We start from the raw sequence: 18999 nt of genomic DNA on the forward strand, positions 1-18999 counted from the left end.
ACAGAGGTGGCAGCAGAGAACACTGTGTCAGACTGGAAAGAATACACCACTTCCTGCAGGACATACAGCAGCTGATAAGTATGGAAAGACTTATAGAAGTAAATTAAAAATGTATATAAGTTTCGGAAACCAGTTGATTTAAAAGAAAAAGATTTTCGCAGGAGTACCCCTTTAATGCTAAATGACCTAGTTTTATTCCTTGATAATATTTAAATGGCTCATCGGGAATCATAAATAGGCTTTTTTATTAGGGTAAATATATACCCAGTGACATCCAGCAGTGTGGGCACCATAGCAAACAGCGCTCCATATCTCAGCTTCCCAGAGATGAGGGATATATGTATAAACAATAGCTGCACTCAGTATCCTTCACTTCTCTGATCCTCTTCCATTTCACAATGTATGTCTCTGGAGCCTTTATTATACCTCTCCCTTCTTTCTCATCTCCTCCTGGAGGAAAACAATAGATTTGTGAGAATCCATAAAGCCGTCTGCCCTACTTTGCCTGAGACTAGGAAGACGAAACATGGTTCATTGCTTTGTCTGTACTGGAAACCAGGCAAAACCTTGAGGCTTTATAGACTTATTTAAAAAATCCTGATAGTGAATGATGAGAAAATGGAGGGGTAAAGTGCTCAGAATACTCATTTTTTGGTCATAGTTACAAGTACATAGTTTCGTCATTAGTTACAAAGAGTATCTCCCTCAGAGTTCTGTGTATTTGAATGGACATTGTGCAATACTCGATGTCACCTGTGGGGGTGCTGCAGGGAAACTAAACACTTTGGCTTCATTCACACATCCCATAAGTGTGCAGATCCACAATTATGGACACATTTACGGCCCATTGATTTCAATCGGGCTGTTCACACTGTCTGGTGTTACCTCCATAATGTCCACAAAAAAATACGGACCCGTAATTCAACTAGTGTCATCCTTCTTTTATCAAGTACTACTGTCAGTAACTTACCTGGACACGCTCCTGCGACATCCCCTCCTGGCTCTGCTGCGGCAACCGAGAACGCCGCGGGTCTCATGTCACTCGCAGCTGGCCGGCCATGCAGCTGAGCGGCATTGCACTCAGGCTGAGTGATAAATCGCTCTGCCATTCAGTCTGCGGTGCCTCAGCTGCAATGTGGCTGCATTCAGGAGGCCGGACCAATAAACTTATGGTCCGGGCTCCTGATCCAGTATAAAGTGTAGTGAAAGCCAGCATCTCATTGCTGGCTATTAGTGTACACTAGTCCCAGCTCCCCTGCTCCTTTCCAAGTGTTCCCTGTCCTCATACCCTTGCTTTTGTTCTGCCCGTTCTCTGACCTCCTACCTGACCTCCAACTAGCCACTCTCTTTCCGATTTTGGTTCTGACTTGGCTAGCTGACTATCCTCCATTGTGTCTGTCTGTCTACGTTTTGTGTTGCACTTACTCAGTGTAGGGACCGACGGTTGTCCGCGGCCGTTTAGGGCCGTCCATGGCAAGTAGGCAAGGAAATTGGTTGGGTCGAGCTTCAGGGCCTACTGTCTTGTACCGTTCCTTGTCTCCCTAGACGTGACAACTACTTTTATGGATCTTCAAAAAATATAGACGCATTACGGATGCATTTTTGCGGAGTAAAGATTGCGGACATAATACACAGTCCTAAAAAAAATACTTCAGAAACATGGGAATATAGCCTTAGGTTGGGTTCACATTACGTTTTTGCAAAAAACTGATGGAAAAACGGATAAAACTGTGTAAAATTTAGTGTATCCGTTTTGATCCATTTTTTCCATTGACTTTTACAAAAAAAACCCAGATCAAAACGCATCAGTTTTTTTTAACATACACAAAAACGTACTTGACCTTATTTATGTGTACGTTACAAAACGGATGCATTTTCATCCCTTTTTTTTAATAATGGAAGTCAGTGGAAAAAAGGGATCAAAATGGATACACACAAATGCATCCGTAATGTAAACCCAGCCTGAGCTTATATGCACACTATGGAAACCACTTGCTGTGGATTCCGTCGCTCATCCCTGCACCCTCCCACTTCACTCTCCACCCGTCCCATAGACTCCATTCGTTGGTCAGACGGATTCCACCCTCCACTTAAAGAATTGACTTGACAATAGAGCATAAAATGGAGCCTATGGGACCGGCAGAACTTCAAGGAGGAGCGCAGAGGGGCTAGTGACGGAATCCACGGCGCGTGATTTCCTCAGTGTGAACATACCCTTACTGTCAGAGTGTTGGGAGTCCCATCAGGGAATGCTTTTGATCAACTTATTTTCAAGGGACTCTCCAGTATATGAATTGTCTAAGATGGAAAACTTTAACTAGTTCTTATTTCTTCTTAGTTAATCAAAAGCTAAATGACCCTTTTTTTAACAAATATTTTAGAATTCAAAACAGATGGAATATAAAAATACTACGTAAGTATAACTGCTACAATAACCCTATAGCTACGCCCCAGTTTAGGTTTCCATAACAAGGGATAGTTCTGAAATCTTCTTTGTGGACTTTCTGTTACCTAACCTCATTAATTTTTAACCATTTCATGTCCATAGCCTGGGCAAATGCCTAGTGACACCAAGGAACTGGTTTACAAGGACAGTGGCTAGGGGACATGAGTGGTCTATAGTATGTGAGTCCGAGGCTATAAATGGTGCTTACAGATGATATTGTGGCGTTCCATTACAGTAGTATACATAACAGATGTGCGTGTGGTATATACAGTTGGTTATAGATTGACCAAACACCATTTACAGCTTGATATAATCGATGTGTAAACATAAGAGAGAGTGACTATATAGAGAGATGTGTGGGTAGAAATAGCTGCACTACTCATACCAGTTAGCAAACAGTAATAACTATAACAAATAAGTTGTGTAAACCATAAGGAAAGTACTTTTCTTCTCATTGACATTGGCAGAAAGATGTATGATATGTATGCTATATATAGAGACGGCTCATTTTTGTGTAAATAACACTTAAAGGGTTCTTGTTACTTAAAAGGAAAACCTTAGACTTGTCATAAGAATGTGAAAAGTTTTGATTGGTGAAGGTCTTGTTCATTTCATATAAAAAAAAATATGAAATGAATAAATAAAGTAAGTATAAAAAAAGTGTGGTCATATTGGTTTCTTATTGTGGGATTATTACATTTCCAATTTATTCTAGTTAACATAAGCCCCCATAAGTACAGTCCCTTTGATACAACAATTCATTAGACGGCCATTTGTGTGTTCAGTCTGTAATATAACCCATCTAAGGATGTCTTCCTCCTCTCCTATGTCTGCACGCTCCCATACACTTTCACACATTACTGGCTGCAAGGGATCCTGGGGACCAAGGGCATCTGTATCAGTACCAGATGTACCGGCAGATGTAGGACATAAGAGCCCGCTCCTCAGGCAAGAACTTTCACACATGGTCAGGATAAGAAAACTAATAAAATGGTGACATATACAAAAATAATACATGGAGGACTATTATTTTTTCATTATGAACACATCTGTGAAATATCAGGTAACAATTAAAAAGAAAAAAAAGAAAATTTTATAAAAAGAAAAAATTATATATATATCTATATATATATATATATATTCATACAAATTTGTAAATTACTTCTATTTAAAAATCTCAAGTCTTCCATTACTTATCAGCTGCTGCAGAAAGCGGTGTTTTCTTTCCAGTCTGACACAGAGCTCCCTGCTGTTACCTCTGTCCATGTCAGGAACTGACCAGAGAAGGGGAGGTTTTCTAGGAGGATTTGCTACTACTCTGGACAGTTCCTGACATAGACAGAGGTGGCAGCAGAGAGCACTGTGTCAGACTAGAAAGAAAACACCACTTCCTGCAGGACATACAGCAGCTGTTAAGTCCTAGTAAACTTGAGATTTTTAAAGAGAAGTCATTTATAAAATTGTATAACATTTTTTTCTTCAGAGTACCCCTTTAATCATTTGAAAATGAAATATTTAGCAAATTACATATTTTGTTATCAATACACGATCAATATCCAGATGTCATCTTACTGTGTGAGGTGGAATCCTCACCTACCAGATGTTTATGGCTCATCCTAAGGGTCCGTTTACACAGAAAGATTATCTGAAAGATTATCTGCCAAAGCCAGGAACAGACTATAAACAGAGAACAGGCAATAAAGGAAAGCCTGAGATTTCTCCATCCATTTCTGGCTTTGGCTTCAAATCCTTGGCAGATAATCTGTCAGATTATCTTTCTGTGTAAATGGACCCTGAGGACAAGCTATACATGTCTGTATTGGTAATACCACCGGCGACAATAGTTCAGCATTGCTTCTAGGTTGTCAGTAGAAACCTACCCCAGTCCAATAGCAAGGAGGTGAGACAGCAGTAAGGATGGAAGAAAGACCTTTAAAAATTCTGCTGAGAATATTCCACCTTTCTTCATCACACTTGTGTTCCTCATACTTAATGCCGCGCTTCGCTTTGGATGTTTGAAGACAAATTCCCTGAAAACAGAACAGTCTGTAATGAGATGCTGGAAGAAATCCCCATGTTACTCGCTATCATGTACACTTCTCTATGTGTCAGATAAAGTATTATTATAGCGTATTTCCAGTTTTTGGAACATTTTCAGCAAATAGTTTACATGTGTTATTGAGTAGTTGAACCAGCTGCCATTGCACAAGCTGCCATTTACGCCATTGGAGGACCACAACACATTGGTTTCAGTTGGCACAGTGTAATGCCTGATTCCTCCTGCGGGGGCACTGTAGGGAAATTTAACACTTTAAATTGAGTGAAGGAATTGAGATAGATCAGCCAATCCAACATATAATTACTCTTAGGGTATCTTCACACAAGTTGGAGTTTCGTTGCGTTAATGCGATGTAGGATGTCTAGACGGAATTTAAATGATTAATTACTACAATGAAATGATCAATTATTGCAATTAAGTGATGTGTTCACGGTGCAATTTCATTGCGTTACTGCAAGTGTGAACATAGCCTTGGGAACGCTCATTCAGCCAATAATCGACTTCACTGCCAGCTCATACATGTTGGATTGGCTGATCCATCAGAATTTCTATAGACAATTTAAAGTGGTTGTCTATGTGTCGTCAGATTATCGCTTCATGTAATAAAGACAACGATCAGCCGATGAAACGATCACGGATCGCGCATCACTATCTGTAATAGCGATGCACGGTCGCTGGCTGAAGATTGCCCAAACACCTGACACCATGTTGTTGATGTCATCGATGATGATGATGTTGTCAATGATTGTAATCAGTGATGTCGTCGATGATGTCTTTGATTATCCTATCAATGATGTCTTCATTGATGTTGTTTATGTCATCGATGATGACGACAATGATGTCATAAGAGATGTTATTGATTATGTAATCAGTGATTTCATTCATGATGTCATCGGTGATGTCATCACTACTGAAGTCATTGACAATGTAATCAATGATGTCATCAGTGATGTCAACGATGATGTCGGTAAAGTTCTCATTGTTGTCAGTGATTGTCTTCAGTGAAGTAATTGATGATGTCTTCGATTATATTATCTATGATGTCATCTTTAATGTTGTTAATGTCATCGATGATGTTGACAATGATGTCATTAGAGATACCATTTACCTCTCCCCGCTCCCCGTCTTTTGTCCTGTGCTCTGCAGCTTCCTGGTCCCAGCGGCTGCAGCGTCTGAGTGGCCTGTCAGTCGGGATCACCGCGGCCTGTGATTGGCTGAGTGGTCTGTCAGCTAAGAGGCCACTGGGAGCACAGGGGAGAAGACCGGGAGCGAGGAGAGGCAAGGTATCAGGTATGTGGGCAATCGTCGGCCAACGGCCGCGCATCGCTATTGCACATAGCGATTATCGGGCTGTCTAATAGGTCCAGTAAACGAGCGCCAATCTAGCAGATCGGCGCTCATTTACTATGATAATCAGGCCGCAGTCGGCCCATGTAATAGTACCCTTAGAGTTGCGCTGTTTCTGGAAGAAAGTTGCCATGTTTTTTAAGCCTGACCTCTAAAAAATGCTACTTGTTACCTGTGATTCTGGCCTAAGGACTGTGTGTGTGAAATTGCACAATAGATGGTAGGTGAGTTTCCTTGGCTGCCTGGTATGGTAGGGAATAGAGTTTTTACTATTGCAAACTATGGGGGAGATTTATCAAACATGGTGTAAAGTGAAACTGGCTCAGTTGCCCCTAGCAACCAATCAGATTCCACCTTTCATTTTCCAAAGAGTCTGTGGGAAATGAAAGGTGGAATCTGATTGGTTGCTAGGGGCAACTGAGCCAGTTTCACTTTCCACCATGTTTGATAAATCTCCCCCTATCTGTACTTGTTGCATCCTATGTGTAGTTATATTACTAGCTCCTACAGGGTGACATGTATGTACAGGGCCGGCTCCAGCTTTTTGTGGGCCCTCGGGCGACAGAGCCTCGGTGGGCCCCTTTGAGGAGCAAATCATGGAGAGACAGGTGAGGAAAGATTTGCAGCAAAAGAAACATGCGGCTGCTGCATATCTTTCTCCTCCTGTATCTCCTGATCTCTCCTGCATGCAGCTCCTGCTGTGTGTGTGTGTGTGTATATATATATACAAGCGCACACACACAGAGCAGGAGCTGTATACAGGAGAACTAGCAGCACCAGCATGATATTATATATATATATATATATATATATATATATATATATATATATATATATATATATAAACATGGTGAGACCCCTAGTTCTCCTATATACAGGTCCTGCAGTGATATACAGTGTACATATATATATATATATATATATATATATATATATATATATATACACACTGAACATCACTGCAGGACCTGTATATAGGAGAACTAGGGGTCTCACCATGTTTATATGATAGAGACAGAGAGACAGAGAGAGATAGAAGATAGATATAGATAGATAGATAGATAGATAGATAGATAGATAGATAGATAGGAGATAGGATAGATAGAAGATAGATAGATAGATAGATAGATAGATAGATAGATAGATAGATAGATAGATAGGAGATAGATAGATAGATAGATAGATAGATAGATAGGAGATAGATAGATAGATAGATAGATAGATAGATAGATAGATAGATAGGAGATAGATAGGAGATAGATAGATAGATAGATATAGATAGATAGATAGGAGATAGATAGATAGGAGATAGATAGATAGATAGATAGATAGATAGATACATAGATAGATACATAGATAGATACATAGATAGCTGATAGATAGATACAGATATCTAGTTGTTTTGTGTATAGAGGTCCTGCTGTAACATATATATATATATCCTGCTGTAATAGATATATATATATATATATATTACAGCAGGACCTCTATACACAAAACAACTAGAAACCAGCACATACAGAACACTTAGTTTGCAGAGCCTACCGTGCTGCCCTCTATCAGGTCAGGTGTCCGATCACATGACCCGTGACATCATCAAAGGTCCTACACACTCAAAGGTCCTTTCCTACTCGGCTGTAGGGAAGATTTGTGAAGGAAGACAGGTGCCCGGGGGCCCCAGTATGTATCGGCGTGGCCCCTAACTGTCACATGCGGCCTCTAGGGGCCCAGTCCCCTTTGTTACTACACTTTTTTTTCTTTTTTACTAACAAAAAAATGTAGTAACAAACGGGAGTGGGCCCCTAGAGGAGCTGTGGGCCCCGGCATTTGCCCTAGTTAGCCGGGTGCTGACGCCGGCCCTGTGTATGTATACAGGACTTACCCCATCCGACACAGGCAAACACAACCAACTGCTACATATCTTACTTTGGGGGGATATTTTCGGGCCTGCTAGACCAATCCCAGATCCAGTCTGAATTCTTCTTTAGTAAGTTTTCTAATTCTTTCCTTCGCTCGATGTAATCTTCTTCTGACTGTATTATGGAAGAAAAAAAGATAACCCGGTTTTATATTACATTTTTTTCTTGAGAATCTGAGATAATTATTATTATCAAGAATGCAAAAAATTCTCTCTGTGCAACCAACCATGAAGATCCTACTGTTATCCATGAATATATTAGGCATGGAAACAATGCTAAGGCTCCATGGAAAGGTCTGGGGCTGATGGAAAAAAAAAAATCTTTCAAGTCAACTGGTATCAGAAAGTTATGTAAGATGAAAGTTAGATTTGTAATTTACTTCTATTTAAAAATTTTAAGTCATCCAGTACTTATCAGCTGCTGCATGCCCTGCAGATAGTGGTGTATACTTTCCAGTCTGACACAGTGCTCTCTGCTGCCACCTCTGTCCATATCAGGAACTGCCCAGAGTAGGAAAGGTTTTCTATGGGGATTTGCTGCTGCTCTGGACAGAGGTGGCAGCAGACTGGAAAGAATACATTACTTCCTGCAGGACGTACAGCAGATCATAAGTCCTGGAAGACTTAAGATTTTAAATAGAAGTAATTTAAAAATCTATATAACTTTCTGACAATAGTAAAAAAACGTGGTTTTTTTTCCTCCGGAGTGCCCCTTTAATTAAAAGCACACAAATCAATGTAGAGATGTCACTTTCATGCATATCTTACAAATAGAATCAGATAGAGTCAGATAGAAAGGTTTTGCACAAATATTGTTTGTTTTTTCCTGAACCAACTAAACTTTAATCGCAAAGGGAACCAATCTATTTTTGGAGATGAGAAGGAACCAGAAACCAGTTGACTTCCTCCTTTAAAACTTTCTATCTAGCTTGAGAAAGTTAATGAAATACTTGCATATAAAATAGTAACAAAACAAAGAAAGGCGCACATGAGGTCCCATGTAGTTCCCTATGGTGCTCACTACCACATGGCACATAGTCTCTGCTAGAAGCATTGTATATCTCTATATAGTGACATCCAATTGGACATGCCATAAGTTGTATGCTGTCAAATTCTATATAACGTCCTATAAAAGCTAAAGCATATAGAAATAAGGGATGGCCTATAGACAACTGGGTGATATATTATAGCTCAGGGAATTGCCAATTGGGGTAGGCCATCAGCATTTATGCATGTGCCCCCAAACCAAACATAGACTAGATAAGAACAATTTGGAAGGTAGCCTTGGTCCCCCTCGCTGTCCCTATTATCAGCGTTTTGCAGTGTTGTCATGGGAACAGTGGAACGCAGAAGCTTCATGGTAATACCGCTGATGAGTAAGCTAATGAAACGTTTCAGATTTTGCAGCTACACCGACCTGCCTTTTATACAAGGATTCTGGTAGTTTTCCATTAAAGATCATTTGTCTCTCTACATAATATAACGGAATGAAAAGCATAAAAAACAAACATAAAGGAGATTAAAAGCTTCAGGGTAAAAGTAGGACAGATTATAATGAAAACTCATTCCGAGGAAACACACAGGGTGGAATGCCACATACTCATAGCGGACAAGCATATACACAGGAAAGAGTAGCTGACGTGCCAGCCAGGCTGCTGTATAACCAGTGAGGTATTGCTGTGTATGGTATTGCAGCCTATCACTGACTGAAGTCAGGGGTGTGGAACCTGCCACCCTCCAGACATAATGGGAGTTGTAGTTTTGCAACAGAAGGAGGGCCTCAGGTTCCCCATTCCTGATCTAAGTGAATGGAGCCGAGCTGCAGTACCAGTCACAGCCCCTAGACCAGAGTGGTGCTGTTTCTGGAAGAAAGTTGGCACATTTAGTAATTGCACATTAAACAGATGAATTGTTACATATAGTATCGCTGCTGTAGCATTATACCTAGTATTACACTATGATAATTTACCTGGGAACTGCTCTTCTCCTTACTCCCCTGGGTGTCAGCGTCGCTCAGTCTCTGAATGCTCTGAGGCGTCTGAGATCGCGGTGGGCTTGAAAAGTCAAGAAAGAATCAACACATTAGAACAATATGAGAAATGTTATATGTAGTCAGTGACAAAATGCCGGATATTCTGATTGGCTGCTTTTGTGGTATCAGCAAGTTTTAGTAATAAATGTAGTAATACATAAGCACTGTGGATTGGTGAGACAACACTATCAAAATTAACCTAGTTGGATATTTTTTATTTTTACATGTATCCACATTTTTTTTTTCTATTTTTTTTTTTTTTTTATAATGGCAAGTCAATGCGGAAAGTAACCCTAAAAAGAACTACCCCCCACACACACACACACTATTTTACTTCGATTGTGATACAAGTCCAGAGGAATCCCTTAACCTCACTTAAAGAGACCCTGTCAGCAGGTTTATGCTTTCCTATCTAAGAGTAACATAAACTAGTGACAGAGAAGCTGAATAGAATGATGTATCACTTACATTGTTCTGTGCAGCTGATCTAGAGATCTCCTCCTGAATAACTTGGACAATAAGTAGTCCACTCCATTATGTGCATGAGCCCAGTAGTCCTGGATATCCATGAGAAGCAGAAAACTCTGCCCACTAGCTGCTGATTGAGTTATCTATCAATGCTGTGTACAGGCAGTCAACTGTCAATCAGCAGCTGGAGGGTGGGGGGAGGGGTGCGGCAAGAATCCTATTCTCCTGCATATTAGGAGAACGGATGAACAGAATGATGTAAGTAATACGCTGATCTGTACAGCATTTCTGTCACTAGTTTATGCTGCCCTCATTTAAGGTGGAATAAACCTAGTGACAGATTCCCTTTAAGTTAGAATTTCTTCACATGTTCATAGTTTTTCATTTCTCTTTTTTTGATTAGGGGTAAATTGTGGGGCAATTCTTGACATTAAATCATGGGACCCCATAAATACTGTACGTATCTCATTACAAGGAGCGATTATTAAACAAACAGGCCTAAGTAATGGTCAAAGTACATAGGGCCACATGGATGATCCATTGATTTGTCATGCAGTCCTTCTCTAGTCAAGCCTAGTAATAGTGTTGCTAAACAAGCGCTGATCTACAAGATCGGCACTCATTTACAGCATGCATTGGCGGTGAATAAAGGATGAAAGCTATAATGATAATGTGAACAGAGGTTAATCCCAAAGCTTAAAAGGAACTTGTTACTCAAATGCTACCTCAGCTATTGGCATCATGTTATAGAGCAGAAGGAGCTGAGCGGATTAATATATATTTTTATGGGAAAATATTCAGTCTAACTTGTAATTTATTGATTGAAATCTCTGATGCTTCCTTGCAAGAGTCCATTGAGTGACACCGCCCACTGGACTCCTTATCACAGAATAATCAGGATTTTTATATAGTTATATTAAATATCTTATGAAGTTACAGTATATATCAATCTGCTCCATTGCTTCTTCTCTATAACATGATGGCGATAGATTAGATAGCACTGTCTTGGTGACAGGTTCCCTTTAACAACCATTAAAGGTGCAGATTTATAAGCCCATTACATAAGGTCTAACGACTACACATGAACCATACCTATCACAATGGGAACTCTCTCTGGAGCTGCTCCTGCCAGACTCATGTTGAGCGTCCAACAATATCTTCTCCATGTCCCCATTGTGAATAGAGATCGAGGCCGGCCCCTGTTCTTGTCCTTCTACCATTGCCATGCCACCATTACCGTTACTGCTGAAATGCAGCTCCACCCAGGAACCTGACGGTCAGAACACAAGAGAGCAAGAGAAGGTGAAACCGGAGTCATGTACAAGAAAGTTTTCTCTTTATCCAACCATCATTCCCAGATGAAGAAACAAGTCTTACAGAACTAAAGGCCCTATTACATGGAGCGATTATCGGAGGTATTTGGCCGATTATCAGCCATTACGGACGATAATTGCTTTGTGTAATAAAAGGCAACGATCAGCCAACATGCACAATGTCGGCTGATTATCGTCTTTTAAAATCTTTTTTGAACATGTTGAAACACTAATGACAACAACTACAAAGATCTGCTGCTGTCACTCTGCGCAACAGGAGCAGCGGCTGCAGCAGACCACTACTATCTCGTATGGGCTGCCCGGACGATCTAAAGATAGTCCCGGTAGCCCCCCGCAGCTCCCTGCAGCCCCACTGCACTTACCTGATCGCTGTCGGCACATGTAATAGCACTGGCAGCAAGCAGGGAACAAGGAGCAAGCAAGCGCTGACCTCACAAGTCGCCGCTTGCTTGCTCCCTTTGATCGCCCCATGTAAAAGGGGCTTAAAGGGAGCCCGCCACCATGAAAATCCTGCCTAAGCTTCAGCATCATATTTTAGAGCAGAAGGAGCTGAGCAGTACTATCTTTATGGAAAAAGATTCATTATAACATGCTAAAGAGTCCAGTCCATTGAGTGACACCGCCCACTGGACTCCTTATCACAGAATAATCAGGGATTTCAATCATCCTGTTACAAGTTATATTGAATCTTTTCCCACAAAGATATATATCAACCTGCTCAGCTCTTCCTGCTCTATAACATGATGGGGATAGATTAGATAGCATTGTCTTGGTCACAGGTTCCCTTTAAGAAGATTTCAGAATTAATGTAGTTTATTTATATATACCAGGAAATGGCTATGAGATTTATCTCTGCTTTGTTCCATTATATGTGACAGAAAAACATGAGCATGGAGGTTACTTAGGTTCAGGCCTCAGGACAAGCGCCACCAGTTTTATTATTAACCTGCAGAGCAGTGACAATATTTACCCGGAGCTGAGAGAACACGCTGCACGTCACCCATCCACATAGCTTGTGTTATCACAGTCATCTTTCCCCGCCATGCAACTCACTGTACAGAATGTGGAAATCAGATGACTCCCAGTCACATGTCATCTGTTTTCACCTTACGCCGAAGGCGAGAGAACAAAAGTTCACTTAAAAATAGTGATACAATATGTCCTGAGCTGTTACTAGAAACCGGACGCCACTTAGCCAGTCATGGATCTAGAAATCTTTAACTCGGTTAGGAGGTAATTAAGGAGGAGGATGAAGCGTTTGCGTCCATTGCTGCAGGTTGTGTCGTTTTCGTGGCCGATAGGAAATATTTGGCTGCTAGCGAGGTTCCGGTAGTGGGAGCTCTAGTGCTTCCATGTGTACAGCTGAATGTAGCTAATATAGCAATATCATTCCTTAAAATTAGTTTATCTAAGGGTCCTATTACATGGCCTGATGCTTCCTGTAAGCAAGCAGCAATCTGCTAGATCAGCACTTGCTTACTGAGTCTATTACACGACTCGATAATCGTACAGCAAGGGCTGTATATACCTGTCCACAGTCCCCGTCTTCTGCCCACTTCTCGCTTCCCGGAGCCGCTGCTGTAGCTTCAGAGCAGATCTCACAGGCCGCTCAGCCAATCACTGACCAGGACTGGGATGGGCAGGGATTGGCTGAGCAGCCTGTCAGTCCAGAAACCCGCTCTAAAGCTACAACAGTGGAAGCAAGCAGACGGCAGAAGAACGAGGACTGTGGACAGGTAATGTATACAGTTTATTATTTTCTTTACACATTCATCAGCCGTCGGCCACACATCGTTATTACACGTAGTGATGCGCTGTGGGCGGCAGATTATTTTAGGCAAGGACCAAAAGACATAGTCAGCCGATAATCGTTATTACACGGAATGATTCGGCTGATTGTCGTTCCGTGTAATAGGGCCCTAGGTCAGGGGTGGGGAACCATCAGCCCTCAAAGTGTTGCAAATCTACAACTCCAAAGGCTATTTAGGCATGATGGGAATTGTAGTTTTACAACAGTTGGAGGGCCGAAGGTTCCCCATCCTTAATCTAAGTTAGGACTTATGTTCTGGTATATGGTCAATGTGCCGTTTTATAATATTCACGATACAAGGACCATGAGTGATACAAATATCATAAGTGACCCCCTACTCACTTATAATAACTCCAAAAGTCCTGATTCCAATAGTGTTTTATTCTCTTCCTAGCCCCTAGCCATCCCCCACCCCCCTTGAGATATATGAGTGACAATCTATGCTTCTCACTTATAGTTGTCTCTTAAAACCTCTGACGTGTCACCAGCAGTGTTAAATGGGGAGGCCCAACTCTTCAGTTTCAGCATTGTTCTCCCAACCCAAATGCTCGACATTTGACTCCTCACGTCTGCAGAAGTTAGATGCCACCCTAGGGAGTCTTGAAAAACACGCTTACATCTTCTGCAGCCATAGAGATAGAGCCAGGACAAGACATGCTGCAGCGTGTCCTCTCCTGACTCTGTGTCACGTGATCAGTCGGACTTATAATGGAGCTCTATGGAGCCCGACTGATCATGTGACACAGAGCTGCACGTCTTCTCCCCGCTAATTTTCCTGATTGGTACAGGAGTGACCCAGACCAATCTAAAACTTTTGACATGTCTCTTTGACATGTCAAAAGTTTTGTGAGATGACGGTGACCCTTTAAAGGGGTTGTCCAGCGAAAATCTTTTTCTCTCAAATCAACTGGCGCAGAAAGTTATATAGATTTGTAATTTACTTCTATTAAAAAATTTCAAGTCTTCTCATACTTATTAGCTGCTGTATGTCCTGCAGGAATTGTTGTTTTATTTTCAGTCTGACACACTGCTCTCTGCTGACATCTCTGGCCCAGACAGGTACTCTGTCTCAGTTTTCTATGAATCCCCATAGAAAACCTCTATTGCTGTTCCTGTCTCGGCCAGAGATGTCAGCAGAGAGCACTGTGTCAGACTGAAAAGAAAACATTTTCTGCACAACATACAGCAGCTAATAAGTATGGGATGACTTGAGATTTTTTTAAATAGAAGTCAATTACAAACTATGGGGGAGATTTATCAAACATGGTGTAAAGTTAAGCTGGCTCAGTTGCCCCTAACAACCAATCAGATTCCACCTTTTATTTTCCAAAGCGTTTGTAAGGAATGAAAGGTGGAATCTGATTGGTTGCTAGGGGCAACTTAGACATATTCACTTTACACCATGTTTGATAAATCTCCCCCAATATTTATATAACTTTATGACACCAGTTGATTTGAAAAAAAAAAAAAAAAAAAAAAAGATTTTCGCTGGACAACCCCTTTAAGTGATGGTTCCACATTAACAGCTTTACAGAATTTTCTGTAGAATGTATTTACTTGATGATACAACACTGTTGACGGTGAATCATTGCAGCAACATCTCTGGGCATTGCGACATTGGCCATGTATGCGGGTCATAGTGTCGTTCTCTCAACTGCCAAGAATTCATGAATCTGAACCATGATGACACACCAAGGGACAATACGGCATTAGACCTCTAGAGGGAAAAACTTTCCATTATCATTTGTAATTTGTGCAAAGACATGTTACAGCTGGGCCTGTAGATCCTGTACACTTATAGTTTGCCAAAGCCATAAATGCTTGATTGGAGATAAATCTGGTGATCGGCCATGTCACGGAGGACTCTGACATTCCTGGGAAACCCTTGTGTGTGTGTGGCAACCATTATCCTGTAGATAAAAGCTATAAGAGCCAACGTCCTGTACATATCACTGAGCTGTTAGTGTCACTACTAGGGGTGACCGACTGTCATATATGATGGATCCTCACATCATCACACCAGCAGGGGGCAGTGCTTGAAGCTCTGACCACGAGGCCTCCATACTCAAGGTGGAAATGCTAGGCTCCGGAGGTGTCATTTTCAGTTAGGTGGTATAATTATAAAGTTCTTAAAGGGGTATTGGGCGAAAATGTTAAAAATCAACCGGTTTCAGAACGTTCAATAGACTTGTGATTTACTTCTATTTAAAAATCTCAAGCCTTCCCATACTTATCACCTGCAGGAAGTTGTATATTCTTTCCAGTCTGACACAGTGCTCTCTGCTATGACTAGAAAGAATACTGTCCGTGTCAGGAACTGTCCAGAGCAGGAGAGGTTTTCTATGGGGATTTGCTACTGGGCTGGACAGTTCCTGTCTAGGACAGAGGTGGCAGCAGAGAGCACTGTGTAAGACTGGAAAGAATCCACCACTTCCTGCAGGACACGCAGCAGCTGATACGTTCTGTAGGACTAGAGAGTTTTAAATAGAAATAATTTACAAATCAATATAACTTTCTGAAACCAGTTGATTTGAAAGGAAAAAAAATAAAATAAACCTGGAGTACCCTAGCATTCACAGCAAGGACTTCTGTGTATATCTATGATGTACCTCTAGACACATAGTTTGAAAATCCACTTTGTTTGCAGATGACTGTGTGACTTACTCTCGTATGGTGTATGACATTGTTTGGCAGGTATCCATAACACAAGTGAATGACACTATGACCCGGATACATGGCCGGTGATGCAACATTGCTGCAATCTGTCAGCACTGGTCAGACTGGTGTTGCCAAACCCATGCTAAAAGAAAATCTCCATAACGAAATTCAATGATTTGTCCTCTGCAAAGGTGCTACTTTCTTGTTATATATATCCCTGGCCCTGGTATATATGACCCTGGCCTTGTTATATATGTCCCTGGCCTTGTTATATATGCCCCTGGCCTTATTGTGTATGCTCCTGGCCCTGGTATATATGTTCTTGGCCTTGTTATATATGCCCCTGGCCTTGTTATGTATGCCCCTGGCCATGTTGTGTATGCTCATGGCCCTGTTATATATATCCCTGGCCCTGGTATATATGTTCCTGGCCTTGTTATATATGCCCCTGGCCTTGTTATGTATGTCCAAGGCCTTTTTATGTATTCCACTGGCCCTGTTATATATGTCCCTGGCCCTGGTATATATGTCCCTGGCCCTGGTATATATGTCCCTGGCCTTGTTATATATGCCCCTGGCCTTTTTATATATGCCACTGGCTCTGTCATATATATATGTCCCTGGCCTTGTTATATATCTCCCCGGCCTTGTTATACAGTATATGTCCCTGGCCTTGTTATACAGTATATGTCCCTGGCCTTGTTATGTATTCCCCTGGCCCTGTTATATATGTCACTGGCCTTGTTATATATGTCCTTGGCCCTGGTATATATGTCCCTGGCCTTGTTATATATGTCCCTGGCCCTTGTATATATGACCCTGGCCTTGTTATATATGCCCCTGGCCTTTTTATGTATGCCCCTGGCCCTGTTATATATATATATATATATATATATATATATATATATATATGTCCCTGGCCTTGTTATATATGTCCCTGGCCTTGTTATATATATCCCTGGCCTTGTTATATATATATCCCTGGCCTTGTTATATATATATCCCTGGCCTTGTTATATATCTCCCTGGCCTTGTTATATATGTCCCTGGCCTTGTTATATATGTCCCTGGCCTTGTTATATATGTCCCTGGCCCTGTTATATATATCCCTGGCCTTGTTATATATATATCCCTGGCCTTGTTATATATCTCCCTGGCCTTGTTATATATGTCCCTGGCCCTGTTATATATATCCCTGGCCTTGTTATATATATATATCCCTGGCCTTGTTATATATCTCCCTGGCCTTGTTATGTATGCTCCTGGCCCTGTTATATACTGTATGTCCCTGGCCTTGTTATATATGCTCCTGGCCCTGTTATATACTGTATGTCCCTGGCCTTTTTCTATATGTCCCTGGCCTTGTTATATATCTCCCTGGCCTTGTTATATATATCCCTGGCCTTGTTATGTATGTCCCTGGCCTTGTTATGTATGTCCCTGGCCTTGTTATGTATGCTCCTGGCCTTGTTATATATCTCCCTGGCCTTTTTCTATATGTCCCTGGCCTTGTTATATATCTCCCTGGCCTTGTTATATATATCCCTGGCCTTGTTATGTATGTCCCTGGCCTTGTTATATATGTCCCTGGCCTTGTTATGTATGTCCCTGGCCTTGTTATGTATGCTCCTGGCCTTGTTATATATCTCCCTGGCCTTTTTCTATATGTCCCTGGCCTTGTTATATATCTCCCTGGCCTTGTTATATATCCCTGGCCTTGTTATGTATGTCCCTGGCCTTGTTATGTATGCTCCTGGCCTTGTTATATATCTCCCTGGCCTTTTTATGTATGTTCCTGGCCCTGTTATATATGTCCCATGTTATAACACCTTGCTCAGTATAAGTAATAGAGAATGTGACAGCACTTTGGACAGGTCTGTGCAGCTCAGGCAGCTACAGAGATATCCTATGGGGGAGGAGAGGGATTCCCTGCTTGTTATACAACACAGAGAAGCTGCTGCCAAAAAGTGCAAAACCTATTAGAAACGATCATGTGATCAGATGTTCCGATCCCCAGTAAGATCCTTCCCGGCCAGGTTACCGCCATCTTCTTATTATAGAAGCAGCGAGCCAATAACTGCAGATTAAAATAGCAAAGTCATATGATGAGGGGGCCTCTCTTCTAAGGTTTCCTTGTGTTGTGTGGAGCATTGTTTATTAGCTTACTCCAGCATATTGTACCACACTGCCAGTGGTGCCAACCTGTCTAAAGCTGACAGTGTACGTCTGCCTGAACTGCTGCCCTGTGCACAGGTTGTCTTGCTTCCTTAAAGGGAATGTGCAATCAGAAAATGATTTAGTGTTTAAATAATGTTTTTATGGTAAACATACTTTTTAAGAATTCTGAGATCTTGCAGTTTTCATTCTCACCACTGGGGCAAAAACTAATTTGAGACTTCCTGTTGTGTCTGTGGTGATAAGAAGTGGCTGCTGTAAAGTGATCTGTACAGCCTTGCAGATAGCTGCTCCCTGTGGAATGACCTCTTCAAAGGTCACAGAGTGTGCTCATTACATTCATCTCAAGGGGACAGACTCTGTCTATTGTCATATATGTCCATGAGTCTTGCTGTAAAGCATGTCACTAAATGCTGTAAAGAACAGCCCAGGCAAGATGGCCGTCCCCATTTCAATGTACAAAAAGTAAAAATTAAAAATAAAGTAATTTTTCCCTGAATTTAAGAAGTCAAAGAAGTTGAGCAGGACTAACTCCAATTGTAGTGTGAGATGTTGTATAAGCCACAAGTGCAATTTGTTCCGCTTGGTCATTGGCTTTTGGCAAGTTTATGCAGTTGCGTGACAATGTACACTATGACTTTAGGCAATCCTGAAATTATGTGCAAGTAATCGGGAATCCATTGTCACTTAAAATGAGCTTAAGTAAACCGTGAGACACAAAGACACGTTCCGGTCCTGTAAATTCTGGAGAC

The 18999-nt window shown here is 41.4% G+C and overlaps 1 protein-coding gene across 1 annotated transcript in view; it reads right to left on the minus strand.

Moving 5' to 3' along the window:
• BNIP3 (BCL2 interacting protein 3) overlaps positions 1 to 18999 on the minus strand; it is a 32819-nt gene that overhangs the window by 3431 nt on the left and 10389 nt on the right. Inside the window, exons 2-5 of the mRNA XM_069980067.1 lie at positions 11363 to 11540; positions 9740 to 9824; positions 7779 to 7885; positions 4327 to 4476 (exon numbers count right to left, since the gene is read on the minus strand). Coding sequence (XP_069836168.1) covers positions 4327 to 4476; positions 7779 to 7885; positions 9740 to 9824; positions 11363 to 11540 — 520 coding nt within the window. The remainder of the gene's footprint in view (positions 1 to 4326; positions 4477 to 7778; positions 7886 to 9739; positions 9825 to 11362; positions 11541 to 18999) is intronic.

This window comes from Dendropsophus ebraccatus, chromosome 8 (genome assembly GCF_027789765.1).
Source record: "Dendropsophus ebraccatus isolate aDenEbr1 chromosome 8, aDenEbr1.pat, whole genome shotgun sequence".
Lineage (NCBI taxonomy): Eukaryota > Metazoa > Chordata > Amphibia > Anura > Hylidae > Dendropsophus > Dendropsophus ebraccatus.